The 15797-nt window shown below is 33.3% G+C and overlaps 1 protein-coding gene across 3 annotated transcripts in view; it reads left to right on the forward strand.

Moving 5' to 3' along the window:
• The window catches only part of Pde8 (phosphodiesterase 8), a 233333-nt gene that overhangs the window by 90196 nt on the left and 127340 nt on the right, over positions 1 to 15797 (forward strand). Inside the window, exon 1 of one of the 3 annotated variants that reach the window (XM_076124916.1) lies at positions 39 to 795. The exons of the other annotated variants lie outside the window; for them this stretch is intronic. Coding sequence (XP_075981031.1) covers positions 765 to 795 — 31 coding nt within the window. The 5' untranslated portion in view covers positions 39 to 764. Of the gene's footprint in view, positions 1 to 38; positions 796 to 15797 lie in introns of those variants that run through there. 3 annotated transcript variants of the gene reach the window in all.

Below are 15797 nucleotides of genomic sequence, written 5' to 3' on the forward strand. Positions count from 1 at the left end.
GAGCGCGTGGTCGCCGACTGCGCTCATGCTTATCAGTCGACCTCCGATACCGTGCATACGACGCCGCCACTCTAATGTACTGTAATTAAATAAAAATATATTCAAACTACTGAATATGTGTGAATATAGACAGTGTTAAATAACGCAATGCGAGCCACGTGGGAAAACGTGACGATCTCGGTGACAAACGTGTGATTTCACTTAGAATTTATTTATATAATGGTTGAATTAGTTATTGTACAAAGTCATGACATAATTAGCCAGTGAATGAGGAAATTGGAATCGTTCAAAATGTTGTCAGTAGTGTTTGGGTGTCGATGAAAAATTGTTGTCATTTTTTTTACCGCGCGCCAAAATTAAACCGGGTTCCGATAAAAAATAGTGTGTGGTGTTGTGCGCAGGCGTTTTATGAACAGAGACTGCTACCGCTTTGTTTACAGCTATATATCGTGTTTCAGACGATAACGAGTTGCCTAGTCGGTGATATTCAACGCGTTCGACGCTCGATCAACGTTACTACTGCTGCGTGTGATTTCATTGAGCGTCCGTGCAAGTTATTCAATAAAAAAACATCGATGAAATGTCACGCACGTCACTAGTGCTGTAATTGGTGATTTAATTTGACACAGACCTTTGAAGGAAGATGTTGTGGTAGTAGTTTGTATTAAATTAACTGAATGTTGTCGTGTTTACGAACAATGTAATAAATGATGGACTGTTTGTGATTGACATTATGTGTATGTGTACATTGTGAAGGATTAATCATGATGATGGAAGTCGACAAGGAAGAAACAGGTAATGATTTTTTACTTGGTAACTGTTTCATTGTGTGTGTTGAGGGAAAAACGTGTGTGACGTTTGAGTAACAAAGTCCGTGATTTGACCTTTCATGCGTAACTGATACTTTAATCTAGCAGCACAGTCACAGATGTTTGTTGTTATTTTTCTTAACTATGAATGATTGTGAACTAAATAGAGCTGTAATTTATAACTACAATAAACAAAACATCCAGTTTCAAAAACGATAAATTGTAAAACGTACAAAAACCCAAATAAAACGTTTAATCCAGATAATATTCGGTAGTATATTTATCTGTAATGGTGTAAAGTATACGTATCACAATAATAAGATAGCTGGTATTTGATATGTGGAACCACGTGGAGATCGATTAATGAAATATTATTTTGAAATATGAGATCACTCGGAAAAGTGGTTAACAGTATATAATATTACCAAAACTACATAAACGTTGATATAACTAAAATTATAGCTAACTACTACTAACACATAAATATATTTAAATAGTTTTGTGTAAAAAAAATATACCCATAGATACTTTCGTTATACAAAACTTGCTTGTATCTATCTTACTAGAATCGATCCGTCACTCATACGAAAATTTAGGCCTGAAGAATACTAGTCGTGACGCAGAACTAAAAAAATTATAAACTAACAGTTACCATTTTTGATCACTTTCAGGTAAAAAAGACAATTACTTATCCGAAACCAACATTTTTGTCTAATTAGTTATGGTATTTAAAAACAAAGTATCTAAGTCTGGTTGTAACTTGTCACGTAGAAACCATTCACTGGATTATTAACCAAGATATCAATATTACACTCCTATTTTCCTTGAACAGTTGTACGAAGGTACATAGCAGTATTATTTTATTTGAATTTTATAGGTAAATTGGTTAGCAACTGCCTATTTAAAATAACTAAGTATATTTTAGGTCATTTCGTATTTTATTTTTTGTAGTCGACGTAATTTTTACGAAACGTAAATAATAGTAAAAAAATACTTTAATATAGTAGGTACTGTTGCTTCTGAACTGTTATTCTTACATTCACAAGGATTCATATCGTAGTTTTCTTTAAAAAAATTGTTTAAATATTATTGATTCATATGCATATTCATAATATTATTATAATAGTATTTTTCATGATTTCTGTGAAATACCAATTTTGCTATTCCATAAGTAAATTTCGACTCTATCCAATTATATCATCAAATGAAAAAACTAGTTTAAAACTCATAAAAAATTATAATTTTTCATAAATATGAATTTAATACAGTCATAAAGGTCTTGTTCTAAAAATTACACAGTAATTATAAAGGTAACATAAAACTATTCACCGTAGTGGTTACGAGAGACCGAATCTTTGCTCAAATTGCTAAAATAACAGCGCATTTGCTAGAATTACGAGGGAATATGAAACTTAATTAAATACTTGTTAGCTTGCGTTCATATAGTCTGACAACTTCGTAGAGAGCCTTGTATGCAATGGTGGAGCCATACAAAATTAGGAACTTACATTGGTGTCCCCCAGAAACAGTGATAGCCGAGTGGTAAAAATTGTCACCACCCAGGTAAGTGTTCGAGGCGATGGTTCAAATCAGGGGCAACATACTAATGACTTTTAGAAGTTTTGTGTGTACTAGAAATAATTATCACTTGCTTTAACGGTGAATGAAAAACATCGTGATGAAAACTTGCATGCCTAAAATTTATTAATTGAAATAAATTTTAATACATTTATTGAGGCCATCCAAAAGTCCTAGCCCAATCCCTCCCTCGTTCGGGAGGAGACCATTGCCCAGCAGTGGGATAGTTAGCGGGTAGAAAAGTGTCCTGCAGGTTTATACGGATGATTGTAACCTGTTGAATAACAGCTACTGTACTTTAGAAGTACACAGAAATGTTCATTATAATCTAGGTAAATCGTGCATGCCAAGGCCCTCTACAAAGTAGTCGGGCTATAGCACCTAACTTTATTTCACTTTGAGTGTTGCTGTGAAACCGCGTGGAAATACCTTTGACTACTTTAAGGGCTGTTTGAATAAGTTTTGTCAATTTTAACAATTTACCTTACGTCCATAGCCAGTTGAGTTCACCGATCATTTAACTTTCTAAGGGTAAGCAACCCTTAGAAAGGTCCGCATAGTGGTATTTAAAATGGGCGTTTCCGTGTTTCGGATATAAAAAGTCAGTTTCAGTTTAATACTAGATTGACCACTAATCATACGATAGTAAAAAAAACCCCTTACGTGATTGTTGAAGAGTGGGATACCACTTAAATTAATAGATGGATGTTATTTCATGACTATTTTGTCATGTACACCTTGAGCTATATTTATATTATGAGTGTTTACAGGGGACCCTCAAAAATATTTGTTTTCTTTATTATCTCAAAAATATTTATTGACTAATTTTATGTAAATAGATAGTTAAAAAGAACAGAAGTATTATTAGTTATTTTATTTTTACATCAAATAGCGATGTTTAAATGTTTAACTTTTAAGTAAATATAATATTATTGAATATGATTACTTTAAGTAAACAAGTTTTTGCTTCAAACAATTACATGCTTCAAGCATTCCAATAGTACCATAATTTTGAAGGCTTTACAAAAAAGATATCATAATATTAAATTGCGTTTGTTTTACTAACATTATTTCATATAAAATCATGGAAAAGATATATATTTTAGCAAGTTAAAACCCGAAAAAGGTTATTGGCTATTTTATTCCGTAGATAAAGCCACGGGAACGCACAAGTATTCCAATATATAAAATATTGATGTCAGGCATAAAATTCTCGCTAAAAATAAATATCTTTATGTTGTCCAGTACAAAATATATCCAATCATAACGCGAACTTCCTCTATGAAAATGTTGATCGCTATTCTCGTCATCTCGTGATTGAATAATGAACACACTTCCGCACTAAAACATTTTATTATATTTGATTATTCAGTAAACTATGTGTCCTGTTATCTTCGCTATTTTTAGATTGGTCTTTGGTCATTTAAGACTCAGCTATGTTCAGACCCAAGTAGATTGGGCAATTTTGGTAAAAGATCTCTGCATTCCCAGTAACCCATAACTCGTGAGTGTTATAGAAAGATGATGCCATGATGTACTCAAACGCACAAAATGCGAAATACCGTCGTAATCCCGTTGCAATCTGTTAGTAGCTATAAATGTGTTAGGAGTATCTCTTTGCCTCCGTAGTGTTGATAAAACTGTATCTGTGTATTGTGTACTAGGCCGGCTTGATTGAAATTGGTCAGGAGATCATTATTGTGCCGCGTTATGTGACATCGCGTTGGTCGCTGCATTCGACTTAGCAACAAACAACACGTTGCAAACGTGTACAAGACTGCAACGTGATGCAATGGTTCTTCTCTCACTTGTTATATCTCTCACTAGTCCCAGTCCCACTAGTTGTCCCAGTTGTGCTTAGCTTAGTTGAATTAAAATACTTTGAGTAGGTTTCACAGTAGCCTACAACCAACATATTTACAACTCCGCTTCTATAATCTTGTTAAAGCAAAATGTTTAATACCGTAATCTACGCTATAACTATTATTAATTGAGTTAAAAGCTTGAACACATTTTGACATGCCATTAACGGACATCGACGACGTGTTCCAACCAATTAATTTTACGTCAAACTGCTCGCGTACATTAAAGTAGAAAGTAAAGCTTTTTATTAAAGGTACTTAAATACAAAAAGTTATGGTGGTTGGAACACCATTATCGGGGAATATAAATAACAATATATTTTCTCCTCGCCGATATTGAACCACGAAGGTAAAACATTATAAAAAAACGGGTTCTTTATAGTGGCCATATCTGCACAACACAGAAGTCTCTTATAACCCTAGAGACCTAGAAATCATCGGCTTTATCTGTCTTTCGAGACAAGCGATTATGAACTTAACTTCGAAAAATCAGTGAAAATTTCTTAGAAAAATAGTCAGTTAAAAATGACATTAACTTAAGCTATCATCACATTCCAACCGTTCCATTCTCTGAAACCTTTTTCCAAAATTGTTTGGTTTCGTTACTAAAAAACCCAATTAATTTGCAACACAACCTTCGTATTCAAGTGCCGATTGATCATTTTCAGCACATAATGAGAAAGTGACACGATCATAAAACTGTAATATTCAGTTCAATATTTGACGTAGTGGCGTACACGTGTTCCGCTACATTTTCGTTTATCACGTTTATAACTCAACGCATTATGGCCAAAAATCAATAATACCTGTTTACCCGAAAACTTAGATAACGAATTTTCCTGTACAGTGTTATGCTTTTGGTGTTTGTAGCTTTGGAATTTATTTAAAGTCGGTTAAAATAAGGACCCGAGTTGTTTGGTTTTTTCAATGTTATTTGACGATACGTGGTGTTCATCAAGTGTCTACTTTTGTGCTAATATCGTGAATTCGATTCTCCATCGTAATCAATTTAAAACTCACGAATCGCTTTTGTGATCCGCTGATACTAGTTTCTGATTTGATTCTTTGTCCTAACAAAATACTTTAATAAGATATGAACATGAGTTCACGAAAGAATAGAAATTAGTTTTTAAAGATGAGGCCTGAGTTTCACCTCTTCTTAATAAGTATTACTTTGCTAATCAAAAGAATTCCAAGTTTCAACAGTGGTTTTCATATATTCGTTGTAATTTTATCTGCCAGTTAAGTTATTAACCACTATCCATTAGCCGTAAAAGTAGCTCTAAATGTGAAGTAACCACGTAGTTGCTATTTTTACAGTAATATCAAATAATAAAAAATGTATGAAACTTAAAAGTACCGAAGGCCAGGTGGCTGCAGTTGAAAAAGAAATAAACCGACTAATCCTATTACCTCGCACTCTGGATAACCGTGTACGAGTGGCCTCAGGATATTTATGAAAATATAACGTGAAAGTTATGGGAAACACTGCGGTATCGATAGTACTTCGAACGTACGGAATAAGTGAGACTGGACTATATCCATATTAGTCTTTATTTTTATCTTTTATTTTTAGTTGGGGTATTTGTAATTTGCCATAATTCTTTTTAGCTATTTTCTTGTTCCTCATTAGCGGTATAGTTGATACTAATGAGTATCGAAAGATTTGACATTAAGAAACCGCTGAAAAATTAAAAATTCTATTCTGCGACATCAGCTCGGGAAGCTGTCTAACATTTGCCATAAACTAGCCGGTTTAAAAAAAAACCCTCACTTATTTTTCAAATCTCATAGTGCTGCTAAAAAATACCCCCAAATTATGTCACTTGTACTTAAATATTTGTAACTACATACTAGTTCAGTATGTAAGTAGGTACAAGTTTTGTGGAAATTAAAGAATTGCAACATTTTTTTTTATAATCACAATTACAAAAAAGTATCAGAAATCACGTCTTGACAAGGTTTTACATTGCATAACCGCGAATTCTCGTAGTTCGAGGTAACACAACTCGAGATATTGCCACATATTGGTGTTAGAAGCTTCAGGCTGGTCTTACGATCATTGATCCGTTTACCAAGTACTGAAATTGTGTATGCATCGTGTACTAGACTATTATGTTTGCCAATACAATTGCAAACACGTTTGCTACTGGTTTATGCTGTGTTGGTTTAGGTTTCTACGTGGATAGACACATTTGAAACAATGTTTATTCTAAAATGGTACTGACACGAACTTACTGAACTGACATTTTTAATCTTTACATGACATATGCTCGTAAAATAATAAGGAAATTAACATTGTCAATATGACATTGATTTGATTGACGTGTCGGCTCATTAACATGTTACCTGGCTGTGTCTTTTCATGTAAAAATTATGCATTTTATCATAGTTTGTTGTTATAGTTTAGTAAAAACATCTTTCAACACAATAATTACAAGCTAAGATGCTGATAAAATATGGCAATAAATACATATATTGCGAATGCGTTCTCAAATAAAAATTTGTCTAGAATTGTTATGATTAAGTATTTTTTTTTAATGACGCTGATTTGGTTAATAATTCCGTTTCATCCACTAACTAGCACGGTGAAGGTGGCTGTTTAACGAATTCCTATTCTATAAAAAAATAACAACAATTTGAAACAAAAAGATCGCGCTTGTAACAAGTATCTAAAAGCGAAAACTAAGTCCTAACCATAATGTGTACCAGCATCGATACATAAAAAGGGTCAGTACATATAGTTCATATGGAAATAGAAACACTCTAACATGTGTATCTAGGAGATAAGTTATCATAATCTCGTAGTATAGATATTGAAATAACTAGTGAGGTAAGCGACTAAAATATACCACAGTATTGTACAAACTGTCAATAGAAATTATTGTAGGTAACTTTTATATTTTTTGAACTAATGTGAAGACGGAGTGCTGTTACCGAATTTCAAACTGTGTAAAGTCTGCGTCGAATATGGATGATAGATTTCTGAATATAAACAGTATTTGAAAAAGAGTGCTTGTTTGAAAAACTTTACATACAAATACAACCGATTGACTAGGAATTTAATCCTTAATGAACCTTGTACTATGAACTTTCGTGAATATTCGAAATTAATTCCGCCTTGGTTAAGATTTTGTACAGAAGCACTTCTCTTTATGCTCACTACTCTCACTTTGAGATACATAAACGAATTGTTTAACTAATTTTGTTGACTAATTATTATAAAACCACATAAACCAAATTAGTTCAGCTACTTAAACAAGCATCAGTAGTTAATAAATATGTTTAAATGTCATGTATTTTACGGCTTATTGAAAATCATTTAAACATGGCCTGTCAAAAGCAATGATGTCTGTTGTCTTCACACTAAAATCCATTTCAGACACGCTTGTCATGACAATTTTTTTCCCTTGTTTCTAGTCTTAATAGAATGTTAGTGTAGCGACACTCCTGCGAAACATCCGCACTAAACCTATAGCGAAGGAAAGTTGAGCGCTACGCTGAACGCGACACATCATAGAGCTGACTTAAATAACACTGCGAGCGTGTCGATCGGAACGTTCAGCCTCAATCGCTGCGCAGGTGTGTCGTTACACTAACAGTTAGTAAAGTACTTCAATATAATTAACAATGTCGTAAACTGTTATGTTATGGTACAAGAGCATGGTATTTTTGTATACAACTCTACTAATGAACTGTAACAAAAGTTAATGAAGTCCTTGCTCTGAAATGTAATATGGAATTGTGGTAAAAAAAAGGTTATATCTATACAGTTTATCTCTAAATACATATAGTTACAGTATGAGTCATTATTTACAAAAATATTACGGAAAAAGGTATCATTAATATAATTATATTTATAGAGTTTTTAATTGTAGGCAAATTTTACTTTTTACTTTTAAGAACCCGATAGTTAACTAACTTATATGAATACTAGCTGACCCGCACAACTTCGCTTGCGTCACGTAAGAGAGAATCTATACTAATATTATAAAGCTGAAGAGTTTGTTTGTTTGTTTGTTTGTTTGTTTGAACGCGCTAATCTCAGAAACTACTGGTCTGATTTGAAAAATTCTTTCAGTGTTAGATAGCCCATTTATCGAGGAAGGTTATAGGCAATATATCATCACGCTACAACCAATAGGAGCAGAGTACCAGTAAAAAATGTTACAAAAACGGGGAACAATTTCACCCATAGTCTCTTATGTGACGCAAGCGAAGCTGCGCGGGTCAGCTAGTGAGTCATAATTTTCCCCGTTTTTGTAACATTTTTCGTTACTACTCCGCTCCTAATGGTCGTAGCGTGATGATATATAGCCTATAGTCTTCCTCGATAAATGGGCTATAAAACAGTGAAAGATTTTTTCAAATCGGACCAGTAGTTCCTGAGATTAGCGCGTTCAAACAAACAAACAAACAATCAAACAAACAAACTCTTCAGCTTTATAATATTAGTTATTAGTTATAACCGGATACCCACCCAACATAAAACAGTAAAGTTCACAAACAATAATAATATATCTACAAACATAAAACAATCAAAATTTCTCAAACCGCACACTGCCGGTTGCCAAACACAAAGCCACAAGTTCCCAGCACGATGACAACTTTGCCAAATAAACTTACGAATATAAGCGTCACTGTTTGCCACTTAACCGCAACTGGCATCTGTCGGGTCGAATCTGCCAGCTAATTGCCACTTGATTGGCATGAGACGTCTGTAGCAACGGCTTGAATTGATTTCACACTAATGATGCCATGACTTTCTTTGATCTATAGACTTTTAGTGTTAGTTATTGCTGTGACTAATTGGCAAATCTAATGTTGCTTTAGATTTTTGGAGTGACAAGCGTTGGTTTCGTTTTTGTTGTTTTGTGGGAATAATGCTCTATTGAAATTTTCTCTAGAATGTCGCCTTGCTACGTGTAGTATTGTTTTGATTTCAATGAAGAATCTAAAAGTTTCGTGTTTATAATATTTATAGACACGAATGTAGGCACTGTTTTTAAAGATTTTGAAGTTTGTCATATCAAAGTTTGTGTATTTCTATAATTGACCTAATTACACATTAATCACATTATCATAAACATATGCAATGCATGAGATACATAAGCACATCTTTCTTTAAAGAAATAAATTTCAAAACAAAAAGAAATTCGTACCAAATTTAGTTCAGTAGTTTTTGAGTTCAGCGCAAATATGCAGACGTGCAAATATATATTTTTTGTATTTACATAAATTTAAGCAAAGAGATAAGAGTGTTTGTGTGAAAATAACTCTTTTGGGCGGTCGTTTGTCTAAATACATACGTCACACACTAGCAGTCTACTTCATTGTGACTGTATACTTTTTATATTACAATGTATAATAAAATTTGTACTAAGTAATCTTACGTCTGAGGCTCATCTCAGAATGACGAATTTCTGGTTTGTAACATCACTATGACATTTTTTGTGGAGACTTAAATTATATATATATTTATATATATCTCTCTCTCTCTCTTCTTGCTATATATCCCATGTGGTAGTGGAGTCAGCCTTCCTGATCTTTCTTTTCCACTTCACTTTATCCTGGACATTGTCTTTGGAAACCTTACACTCTCTCTCTCATGTCTTTTTGCTCTTAAGTTCTCATCTTGTTTTGGACCGTCGTCTGGATCTACCATTCTTAAAATATCGAAAAAGAAGATGCTTTGATTATTTAGAATTGCTTGACATTTTTATTGGCTTTCACAATAATTATAGCTGAATACGGGAATTACTGCGAACACGCATTTTACCTGTTACACAGGCCGTTGTCACGGGCTGACAACTAACAAACATGCAACGTAAAAGTTTATAGGATAGCTTAATAAAAATAATTCAACTAACTTCATTATTAGACTTTCAAAATTTGCATCAAAAATTTAGCAAAAATAAAAAAGCAAAAACATTGAACTATAAAACAAGTTTATTTATCATTCACTCCTACATTCAGATCTGCAATCTAACTAAATGATCTAAACGAAAGACTAATAGTTCTTATCGTTCACAATACTAGTAATTCACGAGACTTTATTGCCAACACATAATAAAAATCAAAGTGATGTTGCCAATCTTACCTCTCGCTAATATATGAATGGGAAAGTTTTCGATTATTTTTTCATATATTTTTATTAACAAACTTAATATTATTTTTCTGCATTTACGCATAGATAAACTAAATTATAATTATTATTGTACATACAAAGTAAAACACATTTGTAAACCGTAATTATAAATTTACGTAAAGTATCATAACATATTATGTCTACACATCCTTGAATCCAGGTAACATGCTCAAAAGATTGGCATTGTCAAAACTACTAGACAAATTATGAAGAAGCTTCTTACACACATAAATTATAACCTGCATTATCACATATAGAACATTTTATACCAAGTTTTTTCACGCGAACGACATCGCGAGCAGAATCGAATGCAAAATAAGTTGTAAAACAAATAATGATAACTACAAAATAAACATTAGAGGAATGTCTGATAGAAATAGACGCGCAGAGATGGAATGGCGCCAAGTGTCATATAGGATCAGATAGGAACAGGGCTGATACCTCACTCAAGCAAAAATGAGATCCCGCGTTTTCAATAATAATGTTTTTGTAATTAATGAAGAATGCTTTGAATGGGAGTAGTTATTCCTGAGATTAGGACACAAGCGTATTCTCACGAACTAACTTTTTGATTTAGCCATTCGAAATGCATAAAAATGCTTTTTAAACCTGTAAAATAATGCCTGAGATAAATACATGCCGTGCGTAAGTATAAAACCATATTTCTTTCAAAATTGATATTTCTTGGGATTCAAAGATTTTGCTAATTGGTAAATTGCACTGACTTTTATACAGTTACAGGACAGTACAGTATTATATTTCTACAAAAACGTCAACTAGTGTAAAAATTAGTAAAATTGTATTGACAGAAATACATGATGTATGTATTAATATTACAATAAAATAGAATCTTTATATCCAAGATTATTTTCATCACCTGCGTGGGTGTTTTATACGGATATGGATTAAACGAAAGTACAAACTTAAATAATTTTAACAAGTGTTCAAGCTATTTGTAAATGAAATCACTTTTAATATAATAATAATCCAAAATGTGATGAATATTCTTACTATTTCCAATATAGTGTGTAATTTAGTAAGACGCGTGGGTTTCGAATGAGGCCGGGACTCCACCAAAGCAGAGATGTGTGCGGTGTGCTGTGTGCTGTGCGAGAAGAGATGTTTTTCAGCTCGCGGGACTCCACCAAAGCGGAGATGTGTGCGGTGTGCTGTGTGCTGTGTGTGCTCGCGCGCACGGTACTAGCAAGATGGCCGGCCGGCGCGCGCGCGGGGTTCTGCGGGTTGCTAGCGGGCGAGAGGGGGGAGGGTGACATCGCTCACTGCACGCCGCTCACATCTCTCGTCTCCAATGCGCGTCGTCCGCGCACAGCTCACATCTCCGCTTCCATCGCGACATACAAATATTACACATCTCCGCACAGCGATCTCCACTGAAGCTGAGCGGAGAGGAGACGTGTCAATAACTCAATTCTATTGGTTGTTTAAAAAACATCTCCTCTCCGCTCGTCTCGTCTCCGCTTTGGTGGAGTCCCGGCCTAAGTCTGGCTTATTGGATGCTTACAATGCCTATACAAGTACTTAATAATCTGACGATGTTCGTCTTTCTTGTAATGTCATTGACCTTTTGACATACAGACTGTGTTTGAGAATTATTATTTTTGTGTACTACTCAGCTCGTTAGACAAAATAATTAGGTAGCATCGTATTTTATTTGGGTTGGTTTAATTATAGTTTTTCCAATTGGACTTCATTTTAAAAATGATCTAGGAGCCTATTTTCAGAAAAATATGTAATATAAAGCAAAAATCAATATGAAAAGTAATGTAATTTCAGCTTATTTTTAAATAAACATTTCTCATTTTGAAGCCCAAAAGATGTATCATCATTTCGCAGTCCAACTGTAAAACAAATAAAATTCCATTCACTGGCAAATGTATAAAGATGCAGCCCTATTTCTCTCGCTTTATTTTTCGTATGCCACTGACGCCACACGTCAACAGTGAAACATGGTCGCTAATTGTTCCACACTTGATTATGATTAATATAGCAATCACTAAACGTAACTCTATTATGGTAAGCTGTTTACCTTTGTTTCAACTTAACAAAGATATAAGTATAGTTATATATAATATGATGTTGTTATATCATGGTATGAGGTGATCAGTTTGGAATTTTTACAAGATTTTCTTAAAATAAGTACAATGTACTTGATAATCGTTTAAAATAATTCGTATGTCTTTGAATAATATTACGTAAATTACTATCATAAAGGCTGTGAAAGTTTAACTAAATCACCACAAATGTTGTCTCAATATTACTTGCATATTAGACTTTCAGAACCACGTATTTATTTTCATAAATTACTGCTTTCACCAAGTAATTATAAATAATTTAAAAATAACTTAAATACATAAATATTTCGGTTATGTGTTAAAAACAGGTAAAAATACTTTGAATATATTATACTAACTGAATGTATGTATGACTTGTGGTAGAGATTTTAAAAGGCAAAGAAGTATTTAATACCTTTCATGATATCATTTCACTACACATACATATTTTAAAATAGGAAAGTATATAATTGTGTGTACAATCAAATGAAATAGGTACGAACAATATAATTAAACATCCAAACTAATCGAATAATGTCGGAATGATAATTGCATTTGAAATTAGATGGCGACCAAAATACATATCGTTTGATGAATGTTATTATAACAAACGTGTGATGCCTATTTTGCTTTCGAAATGGGAAACTTTCATTTCCATTTGCAGGTATGGTCAAATATTAAAAACATTTCTCATAAAATCTCAATAGTTGAAAGTTAACGAAGAAAAGACATTGTAGCAAGTTGCATTCTCTAGTTTTCTACCTACCCTTAATGGAAAAAACCTACTTTTTTTAACCCCTCACTAACCCATAGCTGGGAGAAGATCGCCCCCCGAGTTAAGGGAGGGGTTAGGCCTTGAATCCATCATATTTTATAAACGTAAAATCTCTATTCCCAACATAAAACCTAATCAATTCCACAATCAACTATCTTTATACATATATGTTACATATGAATACATTCTAAAACTCAAGAATAAAGACAAGGGTACAATTAAAACCACTTTACCAAAACTCTTAAACACTTAGTTCTTAAAACTTCCACCATTATCCCAACTAAGAATACAGCTACGAAACAAAACTTTCATAAACTTACCAACTTTTAAAGTAAACTATACAAGTCTGGCAACATTTACTTACGTACTGAGTGAATTCGCAGTGTTGCCTGCTGCAAAAATTGCATTTCCATACGAAGAGAGTTAGGTGAGGCGGCAAAGGTGGAATATTTTGCTTGATATGAACAAAGTTGTGGCGTATACACCGTGTTCTGAATAACTCTGCTATCGGGTACTGAATGCTTTGATGTGAAGTTTTTGAACTGAAGCTTGTAAGCTATAGAATGATGTACGTATAGTAGATTAAACAGCGCAGTAGTAAGTATTTTAGCCATAAATATTACTAATTATATTGAAGCGATTAAACAGATTCAAAACTGCAAAACTGAAATTCATAAGTAGAGAATTTATTTTTTAAGTTTTCATGAAAACGAGTGGGTCTATTTGATCGTATTTTATTGCAAGGTTAAGACTAAAGGTTGCAGTTTCTGAATACTCCTAGATTGAGTATTAAACAGTATTTTTGTCCGTACATACACCTTAAAAACATATAATAACATGACAAATCTTTCTTAATATCACAAACACATCACAGACAAATCTTAGAAAAACGTAATTGGATGCCTCTAATTTCTCAATTATGTCATAACAAAATTATTGTAATAAAGTACTTACGACCTTTTACTTTCACAACCTAAAACATCTTGTTAAACTAAATTAATGAAAAAATGTTTAACGAACAACAATTTCCTAATTTTTTGAAACAACATTAGGTATTTAATTAATTTTTCCTTAACACAGAGTATACAAGGTTGAAAGGCATTATTTTGAGAATAAATATTAAAGAAACTCTCCAACATTGTTCTCTTCTCTTTAGCATAATATAGATTATACGAACGTATTTAGAATTTAATAAGTCTTTAGAGAATTAGACAAAAACTATTGACTGAAATCAGAAATGCCTGAAGAACAGTTTCACGGCTTAAATAATCTTTCAGTAAGTAGTCTTTCTTTTATTGCTGAAGCGTAATGTGACAAAACTCTCCGAAAGACAACAAAACAAAAATAGCATAACAAGTTTATTTCTATGTATAAGACGTTCCTAGCTTCTTTCGTTAAGATTTTGGTTAGTACTGTATGGCAGACATAAAGTGTAAGGCCTGAAACAGCGGCTGGGATGACCATAGAACGATTGAAAATCGCTATGTTGAAGCAAATACATGCAAACTTATTGGCAGCCAATCAACTAACCTTAATACTACTCTCATCAAAAGAGAGAACGAGAAATTAAAAATCAGTATCGTTTCCTCATTAACAAAGCAGCGCTAGTTGTCTTAAGAACAAAGCGACTTGCGGCGTCAACAATAGCATCGATTGTTTTACTGTCGACACCAAACACAGTCGTAACAATGACTAGTAGTAGTTGGAAAACTAGTATCCTACTTCTTACTAATATTATAAATGCGAAAGTTTGTGAGAATGTATGTATGTTTGGATGTTTGTTACTCTTTCACGCGAATACAACTACGATAAAATTTGGTATATATGTAGCTGAAGACTTTTTATCCAGGAGTTCCTGAGGGTTCGGGATTTACACGGGAAGGGTTTCCACGCAGACGAAGTCGCGGGCTGCCTCTAGTTTTTAAATAATGGAGGCAATATAGTGGAGATTTATTTAAAGATGCTTATTTTAGAACTAGCGCCAACTTGGTGATAATAATGAAAACGAATTAACGGCCAGAAAAGTTACGTATGTTGGTAATTAATTAACTCCGTGCAAAAAAAGTGAAAAAGTATTGGGTCTAACGATTGTCAACTGTAGCTTCATCATTGACTTTTCGATTACTGCATCTCATTGAAAGAACTTAATATTAATTATCAATAAAATAAATTACTTATTTCGAGGGACAAAGAAGGAATTGTGAAATATACAAACAATAGAAAATGAAAAGTTCCATTTTATTTTTTTTAAGATTTCACATTTTACCCAAACGTCATTATCATACGTAATCATTGGAAATTCTTTAGGACCTTTCAGTCAGGTAGAAATGCCATCAGCCTGTACACACTGGCTCAGTCAACTCTGTACCCGACACAAGAGGTTCGCAAATACACTCGCAAGTGCCACCGTGAGATGTGATTCACTATTCAATTTACTGTGACAACTCGCTACTGTAAATAAACTATTTTTATAGAAATTTCTAGAACGGATCGCAAGTCAAATAGTTCAAAGATCTCGTGTTATGGCTTTATTTACTTGTATTTTCTAGTTTT

Source organism: Anticarsia gemmatalis, chromosome 17 (assembly GCF_050436995.1).
Source record: "Anticarsia gemmatalis isolate Benzon Research Colony breed Stoneville strain chromosome 17, ilAntGemm2 primary, whole genome shotgun sequence".
Lineage (NCBI taxonomy): Eukaryota > Metazoa > Arthropoda > Insecta > Lepidoptera > Erebidae > Anticarsia > Anticarsia gemmatalis.